At 40.4% G+C, this 27,626-nt stretch overlaps 3 protein-coding genes across 7 annotated transcripts in view; 2 read left to right on the top strand and 1 right to left on the bottom strand.

Annotated features, from left to right (window-relative positions):
* Positions 1 to 258: 258 nt before the first annotated feature.
* On the bottom strand, positions 259 to 7,710 carry napgb (N-ethylmaleimide-sensitive factor attachment protein, gamma b). The gene is made up of 11 exons (XM_086058957.1): positions 7,539 to 7,710; positions 7,321 to 7,388; positions 6,575 to 6,659; positions 6,479 to 6,496; positions 6,247 to 6,387; positions 5,290 to 5,356; positions 5,136 to 5,206; positions 4,977 to 5,055; positions 3,566 to 3,645; positions 3,141 to 3,270; positions 259 to 1,005 (listed from the first exon to the last, which is right to left on the bottom strand). Exons 1-11 carry the CDS (start codon positions 7,592 to 7,594, stop codon positions 862 to 864), a joined length of 939 nt encoding a protein of 312 aa, XP_085915083.1. The 5' UTR covers positions 7,595 to 7,710; the 3' UTR covers positions 259 to 861.
* A 795-nt stretch (positions 7,711 to 8,505) lies between these two features.
* Positions 8,506 to 17,298, top strand: rab12 (RAB12, member RAS oncogene family). The gene is made up of 6 exons (XM_086073416.1): positions 8,506 to 8,890; positions 10,568 to 10,628; positions 13,004 to 13,142; positions 14,247 to 14,336; positions 14,436 to 14,540; positions 16,073 to 17,298. Exons 1-6 carry the CDS (start codon positions 8,662 to 8,664, stop codon positions 16,178 to 16,180), a joined length of 732 nt encoding a protein of 243 aa, XP_085929542.1. The 5' UTR covers positions 8,506 to 8,661; the 3' UTR covers positions 16,181 to 17,298.
* A 1,018-nt stretch (positions 17,299 to 18,316) lies between these two features.
* The window catches only part of mtcl1 (microtubule crosslinking factor 1), a 41,957-nt gene continuing 32,647 nt past the window's right edge, over positions 18,317 to 27,626 (top strand). For 3 of the 5 annotated variants that reach the window (XM_086073386.1, XM_086073368.1, XM_086073395.1), the window contains exons 1-3: positions 18,318 to 19,435; positions 22,982 to 23,206; positions 23,343 to 23,501. In XM_086073386.1, the coding sequence (XP_085929512.1) occupies positions 18,746 to 19,435; positions 22,982 to 23,206; positions 23,343 to 23,501 (1,074 nt within the window). In that variant the 5' untranslated portion in view covers positions 18,318 to 18,745. Of the gene's footprint in view, positions 19,436 to 22,981; positions 23,207 to 23,342; positions 23,502 to 27,626 lie in introns of all 5 variants that reach the window. The other 2 variants (XM_086073378.1, XM_086073405.1) reach the window with 1 other exon arrangement.

Below are 27,626 nucleotides of genomic sequence, written 5' to 3'. Positions count from 1 at the left end.
TTCTAAATGTACAATAATTTTTTAATGTTTTCATACTCTTAAAAGTGGGGAAAAAATGTTAAACGAATAGAAATAGTTCAAATGAATTTTTGACGTCTATAGCCGTCAGTGGCAGTGAATGAGTTAAAATTCCGTCATATTACAATGCATAGTAAGTCATAATTTTGAGATATTTTTTTTTTTATAGTTTTACAAGAATAAAGGTATAAATGTTAATAAAAAGCATATGGATACAATTACAAAAGACAGTAGAAAAAAGCCACAGAATGGATTGTTTATTGTCGCATTTGTACGGCATATATACACATGAGACAATATTTGCTTCTTCAGGAATGTACACATTGACAAGAGCACAAAATAAAATAAAAATACATAAACCATCTCTCTATTATTTCCTTTAAAAACAGAAAACTGACTCAGCATTTTGAGGTAAAATGCTTGAAGATAGATAACACGCACGCACACACACCGCTGGAGGTAGACAAAGAGGAAAGAAATGTCTACAAGATGAACTTTGAACTTTTTGTATTCATTTTTGCGTTGAGCGAGTTGGGTCATGCTTTTGGGCCATTATTGGAATTCCCAATCAATTCGAGAGCTATATTGCATTTGACATGTTTATTTTTCTCAAGACGCACAACAAAATGCACACATGCACGTGACAATGAGCAGAAATGACACAACTTCCATACTTGCAATTTAAATTAAAACTCAACTGCAACACCTGCCCAAGTCTTATTTGCAATATATCATTTTAAATATCTATTTTCCTCACAAGATGGGCCCGTTGCGGCCGTCACAGCAGAGAGTTGGTGAAGGTTTTAGACGGAAGGAACCGGAGAGCAGGAAGGAGGACGAAGGCTAACAAAGCCCCCCCTCGTACTCATCTTCGTCCTCGGCGGGTGTGGCGGTATCCCCGCCGGCGCCCCCTGCTGGAGCGGCGGCCGCCTTCTTCTTCTTGCCTCCGCCGCCCGGCACCCGCAGCGAGATGGCCAGCTTGGCGTACTGCGCGGCAAAAGAACGACAATAGCAATTACACATCTGCCGTCGAAAAGATGGCTTCAATTAGGCAAGAATGGTACTTTTTTTTTTGGTCATACATTAAAAAAAGTCAACCCATTATTTTATTCTGTTAAAAGCAGTACAAAGAATGGATGGATGGAAAATAAACGCTTTCAATATTTTAAATATAAATTTTAAGTTACCCCTCATTTTGTGCCACTCAATATAAAACAAATACATTTCTAAAATCTTCTTTAATAAACTAAAATACTGTTTTCCAATCTTAAATATTAGATGAAGTCCTGTTTTATTATTTTGCTTTTAAAATTCACCTTTTTTGTTTTTAATACATTTTTTTTTTTAAAAAGCTTTTGTTTTTTACACTAACATGCTAAAAAAAACGACCCTCTATTTTTTGCTATACAAATATTGCCTTGAAAAAAAGAAAGAAAGCTACTTAATTATCTAAAAAAAAGAAAGCCATTTAGTTTTTACATAGCGCAAAAAATAATATTTTTTTAAAAACACACCTTATTTTATTTGTAATATTTGTATAAAAAAATATTTAAAAATTTTTGTTCCCCCCCTTTTAATTTACCTAATTCATATATTTTTTTGTTTACAAAAACTACAATTTTGTTTTTGTTCTATTGCATACAAATATGAAATTATACATATATATATAAAAAAGAAAACTTGACTTGAAGAAATTAGTTAATGCACATAGAAAACAAACAAATAACTCTAAACTAAGCCGATAACCGATATATATTTGCAGGGGGAAAAAAAGTTGGTGTCAAAAATTTTTAATAATAAAATAATAATAAAAACTCCAGCACTTGACTGCTTAAATGCCTTCAAGCACATGTTTATTAAACAGCTTTTGTGATTTGCAACTTGTTTAAGGTTTTTGGTTTGCCATCACTATAATGCCAACTCCCAAATAGCCACTAATTCGTGGGCTAACTGTTAGCTCGCGGGCTAACCATTCACCCACACGCTAGTTTGATAGCTCTCAAATAGCCGCTAAAAAACGGCTATTAAGTTAGCTCGCGAGCTAACCATTCACCCACACGCTAATTTGATAGCTCTCAAATAGCCGCTAAAAAACGGCTATTAGGTTAGCCCGCGAGCTAACCGTGAGCTCACGGGCTAACCTAATACCCTTCAATTCGCGAGCTAGCCGGTTAGATCGCGAAATAATAGCCGCTAATTCGCAAGCTAATGGTTAGATCACGGGCTAACTGTTCACCCACAGGTTAACCCTGGGATAACACCCAAATAGCTGCTAAAGCCGTTAGCTCGCGGGCTAATAGCCACTAATTGTTGCTTATTTGCTGTAAGCACTGCACAAGCAACCAATCAGATGGTGCTGTGGGCGGGCCAATGCTGCAGGGAGTCAACAGCCGCTGTCTCAGAGCAGACGGAGGAGAAAAGCGCCCATCGGAGCAAAAATAACAGTTTTTAATATATCGGCCATCAAAACAAAACAAAAACAAAAACAAAAAAGAGAGGCCGATGCCAATATTCATAAAATGCTGAATATTGGTGCCGATTACCTGCCGGGCCGCTCACAGCAATCATAATGCAAATCATCTTTTCCCCATTGAATTTAATGGAAATTGCGTTCCTTCGCCACCAGAGGGCAGTATAAGACCTGCATTCATATACACATAGAAAACTGTGACAACCGCGCACTAAGATGCAGTAGTAACATTAGCCACTTTTTGCAGAGGACTTTTTTGTTCTGTTATTTTGTTTGTCCGCATGTATTGCAGCACTGTTTGAGTTCAAATATTCAGTGTTTACAACACTGTAACATGGACGCTATTTGTTAGCCTGTCTATGACGTTTTGCATTGTGAGTTAGCATTAAGCTAGCAGACTAAAGTTATGTGGTTGTTTCATGGAATTATCTTCTTTTTTTTGTTTCTTTTGACATTAAACGTGAAGTGGGAGTGGCACTAAAGAGCTTGTGCGCATAGCTCAAAATGTTTCCACTACCACTGCCTTTTATTGAATCACATTTGCATACAAATGATTTTAAAAAATGGCCATTTGAAGCGGAGACGCGTCTGTGAATGTACTTGAAACGATGCCACACGACACAATATTGCGGCGTATGACGAAGGTACTCACATCGTTGTCCATGTATTTGAGCAGAGGGGAGTTGCACACGCGGTACGCTTGATCCTCGTCCTGCTCGTCGTAGCCCTGCAGCAGCGTCTCCATGGCGACGCAGTCCTCGCTGCCGCTGTAACCTGGCAGGCTGCACAACCGGCCCAAAAAATACAAGACTTTCAAAAGGGACATATTAGGAAAATCTACTTTTTAACTGCTTGTATATAAATTGTTGCGGCGCCGGAGTGCAACAAGGTAAGCAGAGCTGCAGAGTTGATAAATATGCGCATTGGCCATCAAAAACGAGTGAATTCAACTACAGAGTTGATGTTAAATATAACGTATTCTTTATTTTGTGTTATTGTGATGCAAGAATGTGAGAGAGCTTTTGTTAAGACACTTGCATTTATTCAAAAATTGCATAAAAAATGAACGCTTCCCACCTGTAACTCTCCCTGACACACTTGTCAGCCGCCACGTAGTCGCCTCGGTGAAGGTGGATCAGCACTTGGGCCGTCGTTTTCTGAACAGAAACAACGTTCATTCAGAGCTGTTTATATTATAGCAAATTATTCTAACCATTGATTGCTTGGTACGATAGTTTACCATGTCACAATGGAGGGGAGAAAAAATACAAACGAATGAGATGCTTGCAATGCTATAGAAAAAAAAATATCACATTTTCTATTGTAAAATTTTTTTAAAAGCTTTTTAAAAATTAAATGTGTGCTATGTCAATGTTGTATTTATATATATATATATATATATATATATATATATTAATCACAAAAAAATATCGCATTAATCATGAATTAACGCAGATTAATCGCACTATTAATTTTGACCATATATTATTATTTTTTATTTATCAAAAAAATTTCCCGACAAATTTGAAGAGCACGGTTATGTGTTAATTCTTTTGACATTTAAAGTTATGAGGACGTCTTCAACATTTTTTGATCCGCTGCACACGCTCATCCTCCTCTTTTTCTAATCAGTTAATTACTTGCATATTTTAAAATGGAAAAACAAAAAATAATCACCCCGATATTTTGACTTGAACAAATATTCTAAATGTGATACGCAAACATTTGTTAAATGCTTTACTTTAATGCATGTAATGATGTTTATTGCTCAAACACAACCTGTGCTACCTTAAACGGAGCCATCCGCTGTCAGCTAAAGGATAATCTATGGTTAAAGTTAATAGTGCGATTAATCTGTATTAATTCATGATTAATGCGATGATTTGTTGTGATTAATTAATCAATTAACGCTTATATATATATATATATATATATATATACACACACATATATATAGTATAACAAAAGTTTTTTTTATGCGTGAGAAGGCATATATTTTTAAATAACGAAAATTTATAGAATAAAAATGTATACATTTAAAGAATTTTTTTTTACCAAGGATTATTTGCGTGAGTTTTTTTTCCTTTAAACTGAGAAGATGTCTTAAAACAGATGTGGTGCTGCCACTTTTTCTATTTAAAAAAAAATGAAATAATTAAAAAAAAAAATGTTTTTAACTATACATGTATGACTAAAAACGATATGCATGAGATGACTTAAACAAATACAAATATTTAAAAAAAGAATACAATTAAACACGTTAATAATTGTCACTTGTATGAGAGTTGTGACCGAGAACATTTCCTGTAAACGTCATAAGAATTTCATGACAGCTCCACCAGAGATTATTCCAAAAATGCAAACAAGTGAGAACGGCTTAACTTGTACCAAAAAATTCCTACTGACCAACTGTTTTTGCCTTGACAGAAGTCTGCCCTCCAAAAATATGACTTTTATTTATTTGTATTTTATGTTGAAAGAAGCTGACCTTGAAGCACATTGGAAAGTTTTCAATCTCCTTGTACATGTTCTTCTCCTTCTGCAGCGCCACGGCAGCTTCGTCCAACCTTTGTGCACACACGTACGTAAACGTTCAACAGTTCCACTACCAACGAAGAAGAAAAACACAAAATGTGGCACCCTTTACCTTTTTAACCGCACCAGCAGCCTGGAAGCTTTGCCCAGCAACTCCACAGCCTGACGCAGACGGTCCTCGTTCTACAACCGGCATACAAATCAATTCATCAGCAATTCAAACTCATCAGAACCAGACGAGAATACAATCGCCTTCTTATGGATACCTCAAAAACACCAGCGGCCTTCTGATACAAGTCCACTGCTTTCTCCAGGTTGAGCGGCTCGATCAGCCTGCGCAAATTAAAAGATGCGCTCAGTAAATCACTCTGGATAAAAAGCCTTCTCACAGGACACTTCATTAGGTACACCTGCACACGATAGTTACGTGGCATGTGAAAAAGTGATTTAACTCATGAGAGTCCTCATCAAGTGTGAATTTACACAACTAAAACTATTCTTAGAAATGTGTGAGTGAGTCCTTCTGCAGTGCCACTAATTTACATAACCCCGCCCCCATAGTGTGTCAGCCCATGACTCAGCAGCTCATCTGTCGTTTCCGACTCAGAGCCAGATCATATCATCTTGTCCACTTGGGGTCACAATCACCACATTCTACTGTAGTATTTGTGACTTTGAGTGTGTGTGGCTTTCAGAGGCGGGGCCCGGTCTGGTGAGTGACATGGGTGCCAGCGGGGAAAAAAAAAAAAGAGTGCAGAGATGGCTGGCTGTTAACGGGCTAACCTGTAAGCCAGTCTGCGTGGTGAGTGCCCCTAAAATTTGAGACAGCGCAAGTACATTTTCTATCAATCACGCATTTGCGACCAGACATTTTTCAGATTTTTTTTTTTAAACTGTCACTATTGATTATTTTTTTGTTGCTGGCAAATTTCTACTCCACACTTCAGCCCATTTATCAGTAATACAGTGGAAATTAATGGAAATGTGAATATTTCGCATGTCGATTTGCAGTGAGCACCCCCTAAAATTTAAGTTTAGAAGCCACTGTGCTACTATAAATAAATAAAAAGTTTGTCTAGAGCCGTGGTTAAAAGGTGACTTAAAATGTTGCAAATAAAGTTTTATGATGGCAGCAGCAACAACCCTAGATCCAGATCCAGGCAAATCCATATTTGGTGTCAAGTTTTTTGTTTTGTTTTGTTTTGTGCGCTTTTCATACTGACTTCCCAGCACGATCCAGCGCCATGGCAGCGGTGTCAGGCGTCCCGTTCTCCATGTACATCATGCACGCCTTCTCGATGTACTGGATGGCCTCGGGCATCTTCTTCTGCTCTTTCATCATCATGCCCGCTTGTTCGATAGCCCTGAGGGAATGCAGACATACATACACGTTTGAAAAGAAAAACAAAAAACGAGCACATTGCATGTGTACTAAAAGGATAAGAAGACACTCACTTGGCAGCGTGGAAAAGCCTGCAGGGGACAAGTTAAGGAAAGAAAGTAAACACAAGTGGGAATGTCACGTTAACTACTCGAATGAGTTAAGGATACGTTTTGTTCTCCGTGTGATACTCGGCCTCCTTCAGGTAAGCATCCTTGGCTTGCTCGTACTGCTTGGCGTTCTTGAAGCACACGGCTGGAAAAAATTGGAGCATTTTCCCTCATTTGCAATCAAAATCAACGGCAAAAGATTGTCAGGTGTCTCTGAAAGTTTTTTTTGAACTGGTAATTCTGTAGTGTGGGGCGTTAAGAGGTATTTTTCCTCATCAAGCTCATTGGAAAAGAAACAGGATTGCTCAGATAAAAAGATGATACTGCGGAAAATGGGGTTATCCGCCCCCGCCCCCCCCCCCCCCCACCCACCCACCCTTTAAAAATATTTTTAAGATACTGTAGCAAAAATTGCTGTGTGTCTCCCGCATGTTTTTTTCTTGGCAGTGAATATTTTGCCGTGAGCGGCAACTCTCCTGCTAGCACTATTTTGCCGTGAACGGCTCTAATTGGTCAATCGGCAGACTGAGTCATGCACTGACCATGGTTCCTGCGTCACTTCACCCCCTCTGTGTCTTTTCACTAAATGTTCGTTTAGTTTTGCCCCCGAAATAGGCTGCAGTCGTACAAAGCGGGATTGAGGATTAAGGAACAATTTTAACCATTATTCCACGAGCTAGTACACATTCGCTGCCGCACAAATTGTACTTGTAGTTCTAGCGCGATTCACGGCAAAATAGGGTTAAGTTTCGAGTTACAAGTCACGGCAAAATATCTACTTCGTTTTTTCCCCCCTTAATCATTACCTGCTTTAGCGTATTCTGAGGCAGCGCTGTCAAAATCCGGCTTCCACTTTGTCAGGCTTGTCTTCAAACTGCAACAAATCATACAATTTATAAACAATCGATGACACCCATTCATTCATCTGTCAATCTGTCGCATGAAATCACAACAGTGGCCCTTTAGCCGCCACTAGCTAGCACCAAACGTCATTTTTAGACGCAATGTAGCGACTCGCGCTTACCATTTCTCGGCTTTGGCTATGTGTTCGTGGGCTTCGTTTATTTTCTGGGCAGCCATGCTGTTGTTTAACGTCTATGCGAAGGTGGTTCGGTGATGGTTGGAGTTGCCTTGGACCGTCTGTCGTCGATGTTTGGATTAGCTGGGGCCGCACACTGGTGTGACGTCACTCAATTGCGCAGACTACGGGAACCGCCGAGTGAGGAAAATATCGGCTACGCGCTGTCGAGCAAAATTACTATCAATAACTATTTAGTCGACGATTACATAGATTATGAAACTAATAATAATTGACAGCGGTAGCAATGGAAATAGATTATAATTTTTATTTCATTTATGGCGTCAGAATAAATTAACCCATTTAAATTTAAAAATTGTGGCAAATCACACTGGTAGAAATAGGCTACAGATACTGCTGTGTAAAACAACAACAACAATAACAATAACAAGAACACTGTTCCCAGACCCAAGTACTGGCTCACCTATTTCCGATGTACAAAAATAAAAATGTTCGTTTAGTGTCAATTTTGTACAATACTTGACCTGATAACTTGTCACAATCAGATTAAAAAAACAAACATTTATTTATTTATTTATTTTATTTCAGATTACTCGGGACATTTTTGAATGCCAAAAGCTGGTAATTTTTCCACGGGCACAAGACAATGCATTGGCTGCAAATCTTAAACATTTCTCTTATTGTAATCGGTTCATATTCTGCGGTTGACCTCTCCCAACTGTTACATTAAAAAAAATAAAGCAAATCCACGTCGGTTGAAAAAATAAATAAAAAATGTCAGGAGTAACCGCAGTTGTCAGAAAAATTAATACTCGAGTAAAAAGTAAAGAATGTTCATACTTTGTTCACATGGTTTCCTCGAAATTCTTTGAAAATACATTTATAAAAATTATTTAATTATTAATTTTGTACATTTCCGACGGAACCGGAAACAGTTTGGAAAAACGAATGACGTCAGCGCCTTTCGGCGTCTAATGGCTGGACAACAACAATCCTCAGCGCGAAGCAAAGTTGCCCAAACTTCCCAGGGGACTAAAAAAAGTTACCACTAATAAAAAGTTTAAAAGTTGTGTTCTTTCAACTTTTAATCACAAATGTGGAACCGCTGATGGATCCGCGATATGACAACCGGCGGAAGGCCGGCGGTGTCAGCGGCGGGAGCTTCTCGAACTCGTCGCCCGCTTTAGGGGCTCAGTCCCGCCGCAGGAAGATGGCGCCCAGGCCCGCCGACTTTAAGCTTCAAATCATCATTATCGGCTCCCGCGGCGTGGGTAAAACCAGCCTGATGGAGCGATACACCGACGACACCTTTTCCGAGGCCTGCAAGTCCACCGTAGGTGAGGGGCGAAAAAAAAAAGTCACCTTCTTTGGGTGACTTATTGAATCACAATACAGTAGTCGGGCTCCGTCTATTAACCGGAATTGGACTATGACAAGGGCCCCGTCTATTACAAGTAGCGAGGATTTCTCCCAAAAAGTTAGTCGTCGTCTATTATCTGGAGGTGGGTGTTGTTAGCGGGGTTGTTGTAGAAATATAATATAAATAAAAAATTTAATCTGATTAGCCGGCGCTAACTAACAATAGCTAAACCGTTTTTGAATATCAAATGTGGTTGTTGTATTGTGCGTTGTAGTATGCCCTACTCTCTCATGTGACTTGCTGCATGTTAAGTCATGATTTAATAATGACAGAAGGAAAATGGATTAATGTGGCCAGCAGAAGACGTCCTGAAATTGGTCTGCATTAAATATAATTATTGCATATGGTGATACATGAGTGTAAAGTAAAATTATTCCACACCTTCAATGTCATTTTGAATGTTCTGATGTAGATGTTGACGGTTAGATTTTCAGTTCCTGGTTTGTTGTTTTGAGCAAAACAACTCGGCAATCAGTCATCAGTGTCCAATCCCAAAATAGTCACCCGTATGCAGACAGCCGCCATCATAACAGAGCTCCATGTTATGGCCTGACATTCTGTTCCACTCACCAAGCACTTTTACAATTGATAAGAATTTTTATAACAGGCCTTGATTTATTTTATTGTTTATTTTTTTCTGTGACCATGTTGGCAATTCAAAACTCCTCAAATTAGCTTTCCCCAATTAAATGATTGGACTTTCAATTCATCCTTTCCAGCTGTTGTGCTCCTTCTGTTGTGTGCGCTTTGGACACCAGTGGGTAATATTCAGACAAAAAAAAAGAAAATAATCTCACCTAAGCGACTAAGTAAGCTACAGTAATAATAATAGCCATTTTTGGAGAGAATAAAAAATATATATATTTATATATAGTTATTGGTCGTCATGTATTGTTGCACTGTTTGTGTTCAATTAAATGCCCAATAAAAGCAGTTTGTAAGCCCGCCTATGGCATTTTGCATTGTATGTTAGCATCAAGCTAGCTGACGTTCAAAGTTATGTGGTCGTTTTAATGCACATGTAATTTTTTTGTGTTTTATGTAGGGCACAGCCAATTAATTGGCCGGACAATTTAATTGGTTGATATTAAAGCTTTTAACCATGAATTATTATTATTATTATTATTATTATTTTTTTTTATACACATTAACACTTAACATCATAAGACAAAGATCAAGATAAGACCCCAAAAAAGGCCTATTTTTCTCTCTGATGTAAAGTTAAACAAAACAGGGCAAAGTGTAACAGTCAAATGGTCTTCATGTAATTCATATCTTTATTGTTGGGGGACAGAAAAAAGTATTTTATTCACTATATATATTTTTTAATTAATGGGCAGATTAATTGGTTATCGGAATTTTATTTTGCCATATATCAAAATTGGTCTCCGAAAATCCATATTGGCCGGGCCCTAGTTTGATGTCTGGTTTGCCAGTGAACTTCAACTGGGCGTGGCGCTAAACAGCTTGAAGCCTCTTTTTTCAATGAAAGCATCGTAGTGGAGTTCATTGCAACCATACAACACTTTCATAGCTAAATTGTTTGCTCACAAGTTACATGAAAAACTGTAAATGCTGTTTTCCTTCTACTTAGGAGTTGATTTCAAAATCAAGACGGTGGAGCTGAGGGGGAAGAAGATCCGGCTGCAGATCTGGTGAGCGCAAATTTTCCGTCTTGTGCATGTTTCGTCTGTGTGTCACATGCTCCAGCACATCACACTCACGCCGCTGCTTGATACTATTATATTGTATTCTGGTGGCATGGGGTGCAACAGGATAAGTCGCGGTGTGTCACATGTCAAAATTTTATTTTGCTTGATAGTCATGAAACGTGCCTATTAAATCACAAGGATCATATTCTACAGTAGTGTTGCTTTAAGAAAGTGTGCTTAGCTTAATGCTAACAAAGAATGCAAAACACTAGGGTTGTGCCAAAAAATCGATTCTCATTTAGTACGATTCAGAATCGATTTTAAATCTCCCAAAATCGATTTTATTTAAATTATTTGATACTGTCTTGCCTTTGTCTGTGTGTGCCTTTATTTGGAGCGCTGTTCACCCAATTTGGCCACTTAGGGGCAGTGTGGTTCCACGCGGTCTAAAGTCACGATCAAGTTATTCCAATAAAAGTTGTTTTTTTGCAGTGTGGAGCCGTTTTTTTATGTCATAAAAGTGCCACCAGTAGCGCACTGATTAGCATTAGCGAGTCAGACTGGAGTAGATCATTACAATTCCTTGCACATCTATCGATTGAAGCAAAAATCATTGTCAATCAAATAATTTTGAATCAAAAATCGTTATTAATCGAAAATCGATTTTGAATCAAATCGCAGACCCAAAAATCGGAATTGAATCGAATCGTGAGACATTCAAAGATTCCCGCCCCTACAAAACACCATCGATAGAGAATAGAGAAAATGATTTGAGTTGTGAATGTTTTGAGTTATGAACATGGTCACGGAAGAAATTCAGCTCTTAACTCAAGGCACAACTTATTTGTTGAATACTGCCCGACCACCTGCACAATCTTCAAATTGTGAGTGCGTCGATGTTGCATGTGTTGTCACCGATACCACGCTTGTGTCATTAACACATCTTTTCCTGTCAGCTAACACCCCCACCCCCACATCTGCACCCCCCCCCCACCTTCTATGTGTGCTTTGTAATGTCGAACAGCTTCCATCACAGCCTCACCTCACCTCCATCTTTATGGGGTGGCGATGCCGTCTAATATCTCTGCTCTCAGGGGTGCTGCAGGTACAGTAACGCTTGAAGGTCGTCCCATATGATGTGTCGTTACTTGGAAGAGGATATATTATGGAATAATTACTAGGGCCCGAGTGATATGCATTTTTTTTAGTCCGTTACCGATTTTTGGCAGAAAAAAATATTGATTTTGATGAAAACTGATTGCCGATTAATCTGACAATTATTTAAAAATATATATTTAATGCATACAATTACCGCCCCCTCCCCAATTCCTTTTCAATGGGTATCAACCATACCAATTAAAACAATAAGAAAGAGAAATAAAAATTGAATAAACTAAAATAATAGCAACTGAAAAAACGGAACAACTGACTGTTCCTGTGCATTTTGACCTCTTGGGGGCATGGTGGTGCTTCCATGCTGTACACACTTAAAGTGAGTACAGAAGAAAAGTTACGATTGAATTTGAACTTGTTTTTCACACATTGGGATGAATGTGTGCCTTTACTTAGTGTTATCCTACCTGTGGGTATGTGTTCCCACAACATTTGTGTGTGAATATTCGTTATTTGAAAGAATAACACTCACTCGAGTCGATGCTAACTTCCTGTTAGCATTTGAATGGGATCCTCCCTTCGCTTTTAGCATTAGCGCTAGGCTAGCGATGTTTCAATAATGAAGCATGTTTTATATTTCAAATAAATATACACTGGATGTAATTCCTAATGTCGTGTGTATAATCTTACAGTTAACTCCAACTGGGATGTCATTAAACAGCTTAAAGGACGCTTGGCTTGGGGGACAACAGAATAACCACAATACCATACGCTGCACACTTGCTAGTTGCTAATGCTGCGCAAGCAAAGTGGTGCATTCACGGTACTTGCACAGCGTCGCAAACTTCGGCTTTCTTCAAGAAGCCAAAATAATCAGCCATTTGGCCCAATTGGCCGATTATTTTTGGCCGATATTTGAAGGCCAATAATCGGCCGATTATAATCCGTCGAGGCCTAATAATTACGTTTTAATGTAGAGTATGTGCCTTCCACAAGTGTAACATTAAACTTGACATTTTTGAAAATGTGAGCGAGTCAGTATTGGTTTGTGTATTTTGACAGGCGTGTCACAGACGACACCCCGAAACTGTTTTAATTAAGTGAAAAATGGCCTAAATCTGTCTCCTTAGTCGAAGATAACTTGATTGACAAGGCGCAGTGCGGCCGTCAACACAGTATCGCTAATCGATTTCACGGGCCGTATGAAAGCTCTCCTTCTTGAGCTCGGTGTGAAGTGTGACTCCATTTTCTTGCCAACGTGAAAGGGACACGGCGGGCCAGGAGCGCTTCAACAGCATCACGTCGGCGTACTACCGCGGCGCCAAGGGGATCGTGCTGGTCTACGACATCACCAAGCAGGAGACCTTCGACGACCTTCCCAAGTGGATGAAGATGATTGACAAGGTGATTGACACTTCAGCAGCCGCATTCCAAATTTGTGTTTGCTTGCTTTACTCACCAGCCACGAAAGAGGAATAAAATGGATTACATTTGTGACAATTCGTTGTCTGTAAAGTAAAGTGCTGTAAGTCAGTGTTGGGAACGTTACTTTAAAAAAGTAATTAGTTACAGTTACACATTACTTGCTTAAAAGTTTAGTAAGTGAATTACTTCATCATAAAAGTAACTCGTTACCTGGCAAAGTAACTTTTTTCACTACTTAAATCGTTTTATATCAAATAATTTGGATTTTTTTTTTAACGTTATTATTATTATTACTATATTTTATATACAAGGAATTCAAATCATGTCCAGGCTATATAGGGTGTTTATTTATTTTTGTGAATGTTTGTCAAATTGTCAACAAAACTTTTCAAAATACTGTAATTAGAATCAAAACAATCACTGCAATACTGCAATCACATTAAAATATGCAAAAATGTGTAAACAATTTTTTTTTAGGTGTATTGATTCTAAATACAAAAAAACATTTCAATTAAAATACGCAAAAAATATTCAGAATTAAAAATAGTTACTGGCATACATATTAAAATATTTAAATATTGGAACATAATTCCTACAAAACTTACATTGAAAAAAAACTGCTTGAAAAAATTATAGTATAAAATTACAGTATCATAATCAAACAAATTAAAACTTTTTCAAATTTAAAAATCCTAATTGCTTGCTGTTAGAAATAACATACAAATTAATTTCATTACTGTCATAATCAAACAAGATTAAAACGTATAAAAAAAATAATTCATTTCAAGTCTATTAAAATTGTTTATCAAAATAAAAATATTTAAAAATAAACTCTACATTAAAAGCAGTTTGAAAACAAATACGATAAATTCCCATCTAACATTTCCCAGCATTTTACAACCTTTAATCAAAGCAAAACTTTTCAATGAATCCCTTTCTGCGAGTGTCACACAAACATGAGCGTTATTATCTTTGTGAAGGCAGAACTTCTGCGTCAGATCTCATCAGACAGCAGTGTGTGTCCCGCGAGAACATCTCTCTTTTCGAATTAAAACTGTCGAGCACATTTTCTTGTACTTCAAGTATGCGTCTGAGGAGGCGGAGCTCCTCCTGGTGGGCAACAAGATGGACTGTGAGAGCGATCGCGTCATCTCAAGACAACAAGGAGAAAGGGTGAGTGTTTTGAAAGTAACTAGTGTCCCTTGTCAGTATTTTTGTTTGTTTGTTTGTTTGTATGTGACGCTAATGCTTGACTCTCTGCGCGTGTCTCAGTTTTGCTCTCGGATAAGCGGCATGCGTTTCTGCGAGACGAGCGCCAAGGACAACTGTAACGTGGACGAGATCTTCCTGAAGCTGGTCGACGACATTCTGAGCAAGGTGAGGGAAATTGTGGCGAGGTAACCAAAGGCAAGACTACTTGAGACACTCGGAACTTTTTAGTGGGTGAGCTCAATTTCTGCCATTTTTCCAGAAGAGTCATTTTAAGTTTTATGGCTGCAATAACATTTGGGGATTTATATCTCGGTGATTTAAATACTAATGATTACTTCATCTGATTGCTTGTTTTTTTGTTTTTACAGAAATTGTGTTTTTTGTCACATTGTTTTCCAAACAGCTGCCAAATACATCAATATTTTGCAAAAGATGATAAAACTGGCACTCAAGCACTACTTCCAGTACTTTCAAAATCTTTTGTCAGCCTTGTTTTATGGGCAAAGCCAATTGTGCTCTGATTCAAAAACACAAAACACTCTTCTCTTTTTTTATTTTTTTAGTCTGTGTACGAGTTTGGCACTGGTTCTGGTATGCATTCATAAAAAATAAAAATAAAATATTTTTTTATTTTAATAATGAAGTAAAATTTAAAACGTAAAAAACTAAATTACTACATTTTAATGAACTACTTTTGGGGTTTTTGGCTTAATCAATGTAACATACACAATTGACTGGATTACAGAACGTACATTTTTGTATGCCGCTCATATTTTTCCTATTTTCGTCAACAGTTTGGCCCTGGCTGAGTTTAGATGCCTTTTTAGTGGTTACTACATGCTATGTCCGTTAGGGATAGACCGATAATCGGCCCGGCCGATAATCGGCACTGATATTCAGCATTTTATGAATATCGGTATGGGCCTCTTTTTTTTAGTTTTGATGGCCGATATATTAAAAACTGTTATTTTTGCTCTGACGGGCGCTTTTCTCCTCCGTCTGCTCTGAGTCAGCGGCTGTTGACTCCCTGCAGCATTGGCCTGCCCACAGCACCATCTGATTGGTTGCTTGTGCATTGCTAACAGCCAATAAGCAGCAATTAGCGGCTATTGGCCTGCGAGCTAACCGTTAGCCGAGCTAACAACTCGTGAATTAGCAGCTATTTGGGAGTTAGTGTGCCGGTGAATGGTTGTCCCAAATTAGCGGCTATTAGCCCGCGATCTAACCGGCTAGCTTACAAATTATTATTTTTTAGCGGCTATTTGGGAGTTATCCCTGGGTTAGCGTGTGGGTGAATGGTTAGCCCACGAGCTAACAGTTAGCCCGCAAATTAGCGGCTATTTGGGAGTTGGTGTGCGGAAACCACATTAGTTGGTGCAAAAGCTGATGGCAAAGAAAAAACCTTTAACATGTTGCAAATCTCAAAAGCTGTTTAATAAACATGTCCTTGAAGGCATTAAGCAGTCAAGTGCTGGAGTTCTAATTATTATTTTATTATTAAAAATGTTGACACCAACCTTTTTTTCTCTGCAAATGTATATCGGCTTCAAATATCGGTTAGCCGACTCCCTGACTACCGATAATTGGCATCGGCCCTGAAAAAAGCATATCGGTCTATTTCTAATGTCCGTATAGAGTTATTTATTTGTTTTCTGTGTGCATTAACTAATTTCCTCCATTTTTGGTCTCGTCTCCAGATGCCGCTTGAGGTTCCCAACAAGGAGCTCTCCGGCAGCGTGCTGTCCCTGCAGCCTGAACCCGAAGTGCCTCCGGAGTTGCCTCCACCTCGCGTGCGCTGCTGCTGAGACCCCTCCCCAAACCCCCACCTTTTTATCCCCGGCAAACCTAACTCAACTCTTTACATCCTTCCGCTCACACGTGCAGTGTGCCAAACTGACCTCGAGGGGGCAGCAGCGATTTGGAAGTTGCAACTTAAACACTTAAGCCCACCCACATCCTTCCACCTTCGCCCCGACTACCTCACTACATGTGCACACATATACACGCGTGCCTTTGAGGTAGCGAGCCCCCCAATGCCCCCCTTTTCTTTTAGGGCTCCTTCTCTTCCTAATTCAGCTCACCCCATACCATTTTTTGTTGGCTCGACAAAAGCACACTTGGTTATATTTTTTTTTAATGCTGTAATGATGGTAAAGTAGCAGCTAGGTGGTTGATATTACGTTAGTATTACATGGACAAAATGTTCAGGAATGTGTTTGGAAATGAAGCTGACCTGCAAAAAGTTGACGGTTCTAAGGAATCAAGGCAAATGTTTTTACAGTGAGGGAGCGAGTTCATAGTTTTTTTGTTTTTTGCCTACTCCAGTACGAGAATGCACGTTAAAAAAAAAAAGAATTTTATGCACATAATTTCCCCCAATGTTTAATGTTCTTTTCACATTTGGGTCCTTTTGTCTCCTTTTGTTATAAAACACTATTCCCTGTGACATGGTTTCATTTAAAATGAGTTAAGTGGGGTACATGCGTACCAAAAGGTCAAATGTCAGCATTTTCAAAGGCCTGGTCATGTCATGTTATGTGTGAAGTCACATACTCTGATGTGTGTGGTCATCTCAAGTTGTAATTGCACTTGCCGACCCCCCCAAGTTTGATTTTGCTTTACACATAGCTCCAGAAGATAGAAATCGGTACGTGTGGACCCCATTTTAGCAATCTATCATCCATCTGACTACAAAAAAAATATCCGTTTTCATTTTTATATCTGTTACCTTTAAGAACGCTTACAAGCATCTTTTTTTTGTTGTTGCCACTAACCATTATACCGTTTATTTTTGCTCTATTAAATAAATCCAAGATCCCCGAGGGGTTCGGGCTTCTCGCTGCAATTTGGATTTGTTGCTATTTATAACTATTGTGGCATTGTTGGACTAATGAAATTAAATATGTCTATATTTATTACCAGATTCATGTGGTGGCCCGTGCATTTGTCAAGTATTGCTTTCTAAATTTGTGCCTTCCTTTGTGCACGTTTGCGCTAATCGCCTTTTTCGTGCATGCTAACTTGTTTCTGCAGACAACAACAGTGCTACCCCATTTATTGCCGTTGCTCATCATCTGTTTATTACAGCAGAAAATCAAGTTTCATGTTGATAAACGTGCATGCATACAACAACATTAAGGTACACCTGAGATCCAGTATCAGATATGTTGACACCATTTTCAAAAATAAGTGTTGCTTTAATTTAATATGTTTATTACTGTTGTTGTAGTTCTACTGTGATGCATCCTAATGAGTTATCCTTACTATTGAGGTTAATATCTGATTTAATCAGAACAGAAATTTGTTGATATAGCTTTTGGATTTACAGGTACATTTAAATAAATTAGAATATTGTGGAAAAGGTATTTAGTTCAATAAGTTCAAGTTCAACTCCTATGGATATATAACAGTAAATATTTAATGGTTTTTTTTGGGTATCATTTTGATGATTGGAGATCTCAAATGAAAACCCCAAATTCACCTCAAAAATCAATCAAAATGACTTCTGATATAGTTAGCCGAATAGCATAAATGTCTGTAATTTTTATTTTATTTTTTTTACAAATTTGGAAAACAAGAAAAACACAAATTCAACAAATAAATTACAACAAAAAATTTTAGCAAGGATTTTTTCCCCCATTGCTATTGTGACAAAAGGTTCAAAATGACTCAGGCAATTTATTAGGCTAATTAAGTTGGAATTGTAAAAATCTGTTCTTTATTATGAATTTCGCACCTTTAATAAGATGTAGATGTACTTCAAGTGTCCATCGATTGCTGAATGAGTCCCATGTTCCATTTATAAATAATACAGAGCTAAAATCCATAGTGGAGTGTGCATCAAGTAAACGGAATCATGCGCGTGCACGAGCGCCCTGCTTCCATCAAAACCCACGAGGTAGGAGCGCGCGCGCGGGTGTTGCAACCGGAGCATGCGCCGTGAAGCCAATCACGGGCGTCACACAACCGCAGCGATTGCGGATCTGACACGTCGAGTCGCAGCCGAGCAGTAGTAGCGGAGAGGCGGAGAGGAGGGGATGGAGCTGGAGACCCGCAAACGAGAGGGAGGCCGATCGAGTCTTGCTACGCCTCCGCCGCCAGCATGTCTGCCACCTGTCCGTCTCCTCCTCCCTTTAATCCGGTGTGACTGCAGTCCTCTTCCTCCGCGGGGACCACAATGACACCCTCGGCGAGTGAGTGTATGAGCGCACATTAGTGGACGCGGTATCGCACAGGATGCTCATCTCGAACCCGACCAGGAAGACAGTCCGCAACTGTTGTTCCCGTCCCACTGTGCAGACCGAGCGTTTCCTCCATCACCCCCCTCCTCTTCCTCCTCCTCTTCTTCCTTCTTTTCCTTTTGCTGCCGTATGATGGAGAGCGCCAATGGCTCTGCAGGCAGCGACACCAGACCCAACCAGCCGGAGAAGAAGAGACCGAACCGGGTGCCCTCCCCGGCCAGACCTTTCCTGAAGGACGTGCACGCCCGCGCCGCCAAGCCGCCGGCCATCGGACCCAAGTCGCCCAATCTCGGCAAGCAGCAGGCTCCGAGCCGCGGCTCCAGGCGCAACCTCACCGCGGTCAAAGACAAATCCGCCGCGGCCACCAGAAGTAGCGCCAAGGCCGGGTTGACAAAAAAGCCCGGAAGGCTCTCTGGAGCCGAATTTAAAGCAGCCGGCAGTCCCATCCTCGCTAAGGCTAAGAAAGGGAAGCTCGTCCCGGCTTGCCAAATCGGCCATGGCTCCCCGGTCAGAGCACCGACCGGTCTGGTCGGCCAGACCGACAGCAGTTCGGACCTGTCAGACTGCCCGTCCGAGCTGGCGCCGGTGGCCAGCAGCGACGCCGAGTCCGGCACCGGCTCCAGTGATAAGGATCACCCGGGGGCAGAACGTCTGTTGCGGACAGAACCACATGCGACGCCGGCTACTCAGGTGCTCAATCCCGCCCCCAAGGCTACGGTGTGTCCGGTCCGGACAGGTCCTGAGAAGAAACCCAAAGGAACCGAGGAGGAGCTGCTGAGGGAAATCGAGGATTTGAAATCTGAGAACGATTATTTGAAGGTAAGGACGTGTGATAATATTATTATTAGGCTCTTATTCAATCATTTTAGTTTATTTTTGTGTCCCACTTAACACTCACAACAGGACACTTCATTAGGTACACCTGCATACAATGATATGAACAAGATAAAATACTCAGAACTGTTTCATTAAAAAAAAAAAAGTTCAAACATTAATTCGCCAAACACTGTTGCAGTTTGCCAAGAAAACTGATGTTGATTTCGATAGTTTATTATTTATTTATTTATATTATTCTAATTAATTATTTTATGATGAGCAAAATTGTATGACTTGTGGACTTAAACTTGACCTGCTTGATTTTGTCACAGTAACTCGGGACAGAAATCTCAGTGGCAAAATTCAGACGTACTGTATTGTGCAAGTGTGCATATTTGTGTAGCGTGCAATTTGGTTCTGATGAAAATGAATGTGTGTGTGTGTCTTGGCCTTGGTGACAACATCGCGAGTGGTTAATCAGCTTTGCTCTCCGCACTAAAGCTGCCCCTGTCCCTGAGGACTCACGTGTCCCATGTGTGCTCGGACTCAAGCGGCCTCCTGCGGGGCCGGCTGCTCCACCCCAAACACACACCAGTTTTACACTCACTGGCCGCAACGTTTCGCCCATTGTCATCATCTCCAGAACTGCTTCTAATATTTGGATCCCTCCCATGTGGCTAAATAAGCACAATATTAGGAACGCATTGTTCATTTACAGCTTTAATATGGGACTTTATGGGTGTTAAGTAGAAATAAGGGCAATGATTTGATGTTTCTTAATATTTATTTATGGTTTGAAAATAATGCCTGTGCTGATTGTAGGTAAAAAAAAAAAAAAAAGAAGAAGTCATTTTGATACATTTAATCCATTTTAGGATCTCAGTACTTAAAACTACTTTGCACCGTAAACCCGTCACCCTTTAAAACGGTCGCCTTTGTATTTTCTGACAAAGCTCAATGAATCATTACGGTTCGTTTCTAGTAAAAGCCTCTGTCGCCAGAGGTAACTGCAAAACATAGGTGTCAAACTCCGGTCTTGGAGGGCCCTAGTCCTGCAGGTTTTGGATGTTTCCGTTTTCCAACACAGCTGATATATGATCAGCTCATCAGCAAGCTCTGCATAAGAGTGATAACGATCCTGCTGATTGTAATCAGCTTGTGGTGGAAGAGGGAACCTGGAGGACTGGGGCCCCCGAGGACCGGAGTTTGACACCTATGATTTAGCCGGTCATCGAATCAATAATGCACAGCAGATGAAAGTGGAAAAGGCAGGACACTGTTTAGACCTCACATAATTTATTAATTAGAATGTCACCCTATAGTTAGTAGAACTTGCTGCTATGGTTCCACTCCGATCCTGTAGGTGGCAGTACAAAATGAATGCCAACTTGATTAGAAGTGTAATTAAAGTGGTAAGGATATTCAAACGGGCCATTGTACTACTTTATTCATGGCAAATTCTTGAAATTATCAACCTTTGAAGCCACATTAGACTTTCGCCTTTTAACAGGAAGTTGGTCCGAGACCTAGAATTCAGCCAAAACGGCTGCTTCAAACTAAAATGGTTGACTCCCCGGGTACAGGTTCTTGAGACTTTGTGTACTATTATGTTAGACATTATCCACTTTGTGTCACTCTGGGGCGCAGGTGATTGCATTTTGGCAGGTCCAATTTGGGAACCACCAACATAAATTTTCAGCATGTTGAGGTTTCTCAAAAAGGCGATTCCTTTGGCAGAATAATAATAATAATAAACTGCAATCCCAAGAGATAAAAAAAAAAAGAGATGGCTTTGATCAAGACAGAATTGAATATAAAACTAGAATAGAATAGAGCATACCTTTGGGGATTACATGCTAATACATGCTTGTGATTAGAGAGGTCCAGTAGTGGCGCTGCCGATGATGTAACTAAGCGTCTTATCTCTGTGGGATGCTCCAATATTTCATGTCTCCTTTCAATGTCGAACTGTGCTTCCGTGTGCAATTTAGTATGACAGCTTGAGAATTGCTTAGTAGTTAAGAGTAGGAGGTTCATCGCAATCTTTTAAGAAGCCGCCACATGCTCACGGACAGAATGTGGAGAAAGTCAACTGATTAAAATGAATTGAAAGAATGAAGGGATTCTTTGTTAGCTGGCGGGTGACATGGCTGTTTTTTTAGTTGGACTAATATCAACTTCAGGACTGGTTAGAGCCTGAGAACCAGGTGGTACCAATCTTAAGAGATATTTTACATGCCAACTTTAGGCATCCCGAACAATTCCCCACGAAATTCACTCACAGTATCGTGCCTTGGAAAGTTGGGCTGTTAGCTTGGTAACCCGACTCATTGCTATACTAGTGAGTGAGTCTGGAAACAGTCGGGGAAAACAAAGACAGTGAAAAGAACCAACCAGCGAAGAGTGGATGTTAAATCTTCTGGGAACTTCCTACCAATTTTGACCTAGTGTAGTTGCCGTAGTTGGCGAACAAATGCAGCCTCCGATTGTGTAATCGCATTTTTACCCATGAAATTTGCATGTAGCACTTCTCCCACTCGTATCGGTGGCATTTTTGTTGTAGACACAGAAAATAACGTGAAAACGCCACGGAGAAATCAATGTATTCAAGTAACAAGTGGCTGCCGGTGGCTAAGCGTCATTCATATATAAGTCCGTAATCTTGACACACTTCTTCTTTTTAAATAAATGCTAGTCGTGTTGTCGGTTGCTGTCATTTTTAATGAATGACTTTGTGTTTCTGCTCATCTAAAACCAGAGATGGCAAATCCAGGTCGTAAAGTAAAAAGTAAAAACCCTGCCACAGTTTGGCTTTAGCCCCTCGTGCTAGCTAGCTAGCTCCCTAGCAGGTAAACAAGCACTCAGGGAGCTGGCTAGGGAGCTAGCACCTGAGGCTAAAGCCAAACTGTGGCAGGGTTTTTACTTTCTGGACCTGGATTTGCCACCTCTGTTTAAAACTGAGTTTAATACTGAAGGAAACAAACTATCGTCTCTCCCGCACGCCATTTTGAATGGACTTCCACCGCCGAAAAGTGACGTTGCTCACGAGGAATACGCCACAGCAAATACACAAACTTGATTGCACGGTTCGTTTTGAACCGACCAAACAGCAGTAAATGGCAAACTTTCCAGATCCAATTTTTGACTGTCAAGAAAGTGGGTCTGGCTTTCCAGGTTAAAAATTAGCCTGTGATCAGTTTCACTGATCGACACGAAATTGGGTGAATATCTCTACGATAATACGACGGGGAAAAGAGTCTCAAATACCCATGCCTGAAATGTTACTGGAAGTCGTCCTAAATGGTGAAACTTTTTTGGGCCAAACTGTTATCACCCATGACGCTAATAAGGACAAGGGGTATACAAAATGGATGGATGGATGAGTCACACTGATAAATACTGCATACTACTCTTTAATTTCCATAAATCAATAATCAATGACTGCTCTGTATTAAATTTAAAATCTACATTCGGAGCCCCGTGGCTACAAACTTTGACTCAACACTTGCCATGGAGTATTGTGTAATAGAAAACATATTGCGGTTGCAGGATGAGGCGGAGGAGCTGCGGGCGGAGATGGAGGAGCTGCGCGACACCTACATGGACGAGGAGGTGTACCAGCTGCAGGAGCTGCGGCGCGAGCTGGAGCGCTCCAACAAGAACTGCCGCATCCTGCAGTACCGGCTGAGAAAGGCCGAGCAGAAGGGCCTGCGCGCCGCCCAGACGGGACACGTGGACGGGGAGCTGCTGCGCGCCCTCGAGCAGGACCTCAAGGTGTCAGAGTCTGTGTGTGTGTGTGTGTGTGTGTGCGTGTGTGTGTCAATCTGCGACAATGTATTCTGAACTGGTGCGTTCATTTAGTGGAGCGATTCAATTTGGTTCAATTGGTGTGTGGTCATGTGACCCTCAGGTGGCCAAAGACGTGTCGGTGCGCCTGCACAACGAGCTGGAGAGCGTGGAGGACAAGCGCAGCCGGGCCGAGGACGAGAACGAGCAGCTGCGCCAGCGGATCATCGAGGTGGAGATCTCCAAGCAGGCGGTGCACAACGAGCTGGAGCGGGCTAAAGAGGTCAGCGAAAACAAAAACCGTGGATACGGACTACATACACTGCAGCAAAGTTGTTGTTTTTTTTAGGTCATGTCACCACTTGTTTCTAGGCATAATTCAATTATTGGTGCCCCAAAATCCCAGTTAAAAATTGACATGTAGTAGGCCAGTCACGCTCACTGTGGTGTTACCTTGACAACATGGGGACAACGGACAGTACAGGAAGTCAGACAGACATTCCCCTACCGATCCTGCCCGCTAACAAACAAGTGCCCTACATAGATGCCCTACAATAGCAGAGAAAGAGCAGGGGCAGTGAGTGTGTACAGGGAGTCAGACACGAAGAAAATGATTGTGCCTCACAAATTCTGCCTAGCAACGAACAAGTGGCAAATGTGACGTGACCCCTGCCCTACATAGCAGAGAATCGACAACGCAAACAGACACTCCAAAATCAGCACTATACGGTTTATGAGACATGTTTCGGGCACAAAAGATTGTGCCTCATAAATCTTTCCTAGTAAGATCATTTGTTCAGTAAGAAAGACAGCATTTTCTGAAAATTTCCTTAGCTCATTTGTTCCCAAAAACGAATAAATACGTTCTATTTTAAATATTACAATGGTCCCATTGTTTTTGTATGCGAGAGCATACAGAAGGCTTTGATGCAGCCTCTGAACTGAAGAGAATGCTTGAGCAATGGTAGTTATTACAAAAACGGCCAGCAGGTGGCAGCAGAGTATAAGAGATCAACCCGGGCCATGTTGCAAAAAGCTCTTTCCCCACTTTTTTAAACAAATTTGTGAATAATAATGAAACTTAGCTATATTCTAATGCTAATTGCTGCAAAACGGAAACAGATAGAAATATGTTTTTCTTCCCCAATGAAAGAAGAGAATCTAATCTTTCCTCTGGTATGTTTTTATAGCAATAGAAGACAATATTCTGTGGGCCTTGCAGAATCAGTCAAAATCCAGTAAAACAGCTGGGAGCAAAGGGGGTTGCTTCAGTGAAAATGTCTGGGAGTGAATGAGTTTTTAACAGTCCAGGGCCCTGGATTTCTGTCTCTCTATTGGTACTCTTGTTGCCTCTTCCAAGGAAGCAATAGTTTTGTTCAAGTTTCTTTATAGGTTAGCTTATATCTAGAAACGGTGTTGTAGTCATGTGATGCGAAGGTGCATGTGGATGCCAAGTGAGAGGAACATTTAACTGCGTTGTGCGTCTGTTGACGTTAGGACGAATAGGACTGCAGGATGACTCCAGGAAAGTGGGTAGGTTTTGGGGGTAGGTTCTCCTTTAAGGTTTGTCCCAGAAAAACAAACGCCGTCTCCAGTTCTGCTCCCCCACCCACTAATACACCAAGGCGAATACACGCTCACGATCTAATACAATCCAATAGAAAATCTGTATCAAAATTCATCAATTCATTTGAAAAGGTTTATCCTCACTAGAGTAGCAGGTGAGCTGGTGGCAATCCCAGCTGATTTTGGACAGGAGAAGTACACCCTGAACGGGTCACCAGCCTGTAGACAATGCACGTGTAGACAATGATGCACACTCACATTTACAAAGACAGACAATTCAAATACAAAGGATAAAAAGCCGAACAAGGCTGTCGTAACGATGAAGATCGGGGCCGAAGCTTGGCCGATGCCGCGAAGCTCGTGATTAGCTTCGTTGTACATTTAGCAACCTTTTCACGGGTGATACATTCCCTGATTCCCTGCGATAGTTGAATTACCACGGAGTAGAAGTTTACTTTTTTTAATGCCTCTATTCAGGCAGTAGGCTACGAACCGCCCACTACGGTTTACACCCTTCTAAACATTTGTTACACTTCATAAATTTAACTTTTAAAATGTAAAATGAAGGATACAGTAAATACTAGGGATGTAACAATAACGGCAATATCGTGATACCGCGATATTAAAACTGCCACAATATATCGTTGCCATCATGTTATGATATTAAAAGCAGCACATCTGTTAAAAAAAAGTCAGGTTCTAGCACCCTTTGATGCAATTTAATTTTCACAAGGCATGTTTTGGCCCTTCTATGTTTAAAAAATAAATAAATATATATATAATATTTTAAATTGCTGTAATGTACAAAAGCACAATATTGTGGTTTTTTTTTGTATGATTGTGACCTTTATTTGTATCGCCAACCTGCCCACAAGAGTACTATCGTATCGATATTGTGATAATATCATATCGTGATGTTTGGTTATCGTTACATCCCTAGTAAATACCGTGCCGGAACTGTAAAACCTTGAGTTGTCTGTGGGAAGTAGTTTTCGGTTTCAAGGACTTCCTGCTAAAAGTTGCACTAAGCCACCAGGATTGTACCTTTGGCTACAATGCGACACAGCATTTTGGTTAAAGTAAGCCATTTTAAACTAAAAAGAGCAAATTTAACGTCATTAAAAAGTTAAAATAGTTCAAATTTCGGAACACAGTCTATAATCAGTATCTCGTACCTCGTACCTTTTACTGTACTGCCTTACGCACTGGGCACTCCATATTTTTGGGCTGTCTGAATAACGGCACATTTAACATTGTACTGAGTTTCGATGTTTGTATTTCCAAACGCACCCATGAATTTTCTCTTAAAATTTTTTTTTTTGACAGGTCCGACTTAGAAGGAAGAAAATTAGGAAGGAAAACTACAAAATAGCATGGTAAAACGACAATATCTGAAGGTATGGTCAAAAATGAAAACTCGCAATAACTGAACCGCGAGGTCTCGAGGGAAAACTGTAAATATAATGGCTGCATTAATGCAACAAATATTACAGATTATTGGCAATGTCAATGCTCGGTGGCTGTGTTGCCTGCCGACTAAACTTTGCACACACTTGGTGTAGCAACCAGATACGAGCATGTGACGCATACAGCTCGCCAAACACAAATGTCCCTCGATCCCCACATCGACAACTTTACGGAAAATTCAATTATGGATTGCTTATTGAAAACTGGTTGAGAGCTATCTCATTGACCCAGTTAGCATGTGCTGCTGAATGAGTGTGTGTGTGTGTGTGTGTGTGCGTGAGACTCCGCCAATGAGTGAGAAGACTCCCTGCCGCAGTGGCACACATACACTGCATGCATCCTCCCTTTGAACATAAATACACGACGACCATTTATAATTCAGTACAGTGCCACATCATCACATTAACTTTCTTTGAACTGGCTTCGGCTGGTTTATGTTTATGAAATTTTACCCCAGTGTCCTGAAGGTAGACATAAATTCATATTAACGTCTGCGAGTCGTGTTGACGCAAAGACACGCGAGACGGCATCAAACTGTCGCATTATTTTAATTGTTGGGATTTACAAGGCGGGTTGAAAGATCCTCCGGCCTGACGGTGATGAGTTTTATCTCGTAAAAAAACATGTGAATGCTGGGAGATGACATTCTGTGACTTGAAGGCTTGTTAATACGTCACAACATGTCAAAGCAAACCCCATATACAATGGAAAAATGTGTGTATGTGTTTGAACTGAAGAGCAGTTTTGGCAGCCACAGGAGATTCTTGCTAAATGCTAAGTTTGCACTAAATGATGTGCTGTCATTACTCCACAGTTTTCACTTTGCTGTGACGCTGTTTTCCGGTTGTCCTCAGTCTCCTAAACACTTATTCTGCCCAATGCGAAACAGGTGTGAAAATAGGAAGTAAAAATAGCAGTTAGAAAATGACATGGTTAATAGATCAGGAGTTTCACCCAGAAGTCGATCGTGGAAATTGAGTTAAATGTCCATTGCCAGTATTTAGCCATGTAGATCAAGTTAGCAATGATTGCTACAATTAGCAGGTGCTAACTGTAGCATGACCACAGAGATGTGTCTGACCTTGATGGACTAACTAGTCAATCCATCCATTTTCTAATGATGTCCTCATTAGGGTCAAGGGTGAGCTGGAGATGATCCCATCTGACTTCGGACAGGAGGTGGGGTACAACCACTGATCTGAATATATGACTGGATAGCCGATAGGCCAAGACTTTTGAAGCCGCGAGGCCGCCATATTGCTCCTCCCAAGAAACGTTTCTCGGCATACGATCCTATACATTTACAGTATCGAAATTTAAGAACATTTCAGATAGTTCTTAGTAGAAACATCATGATTTATGATGTTTTAAATTT

The sequence above is a fragment of the Leptonotus elevatus genome, chromosome 1, assembly GCF_054856555.1.
Source record: "Leptonotus elevatus isolate MCC_2025b chromosome 1, RoL_Lele_1.0, whole genome shotgun sequence".
Taxonomy (NCBI): domain Eukaryota; kingdom Metazoa; phylum Chordata; class Actinopteri; order Syngnathiformes; family Syngnathidae; genus Leptonotus; species Leptonotus elevatus.
Note: the sequence above shows the minus strand (reverse complement) of the source record. Positions and strands in the feature narration are given on the sequence as shown.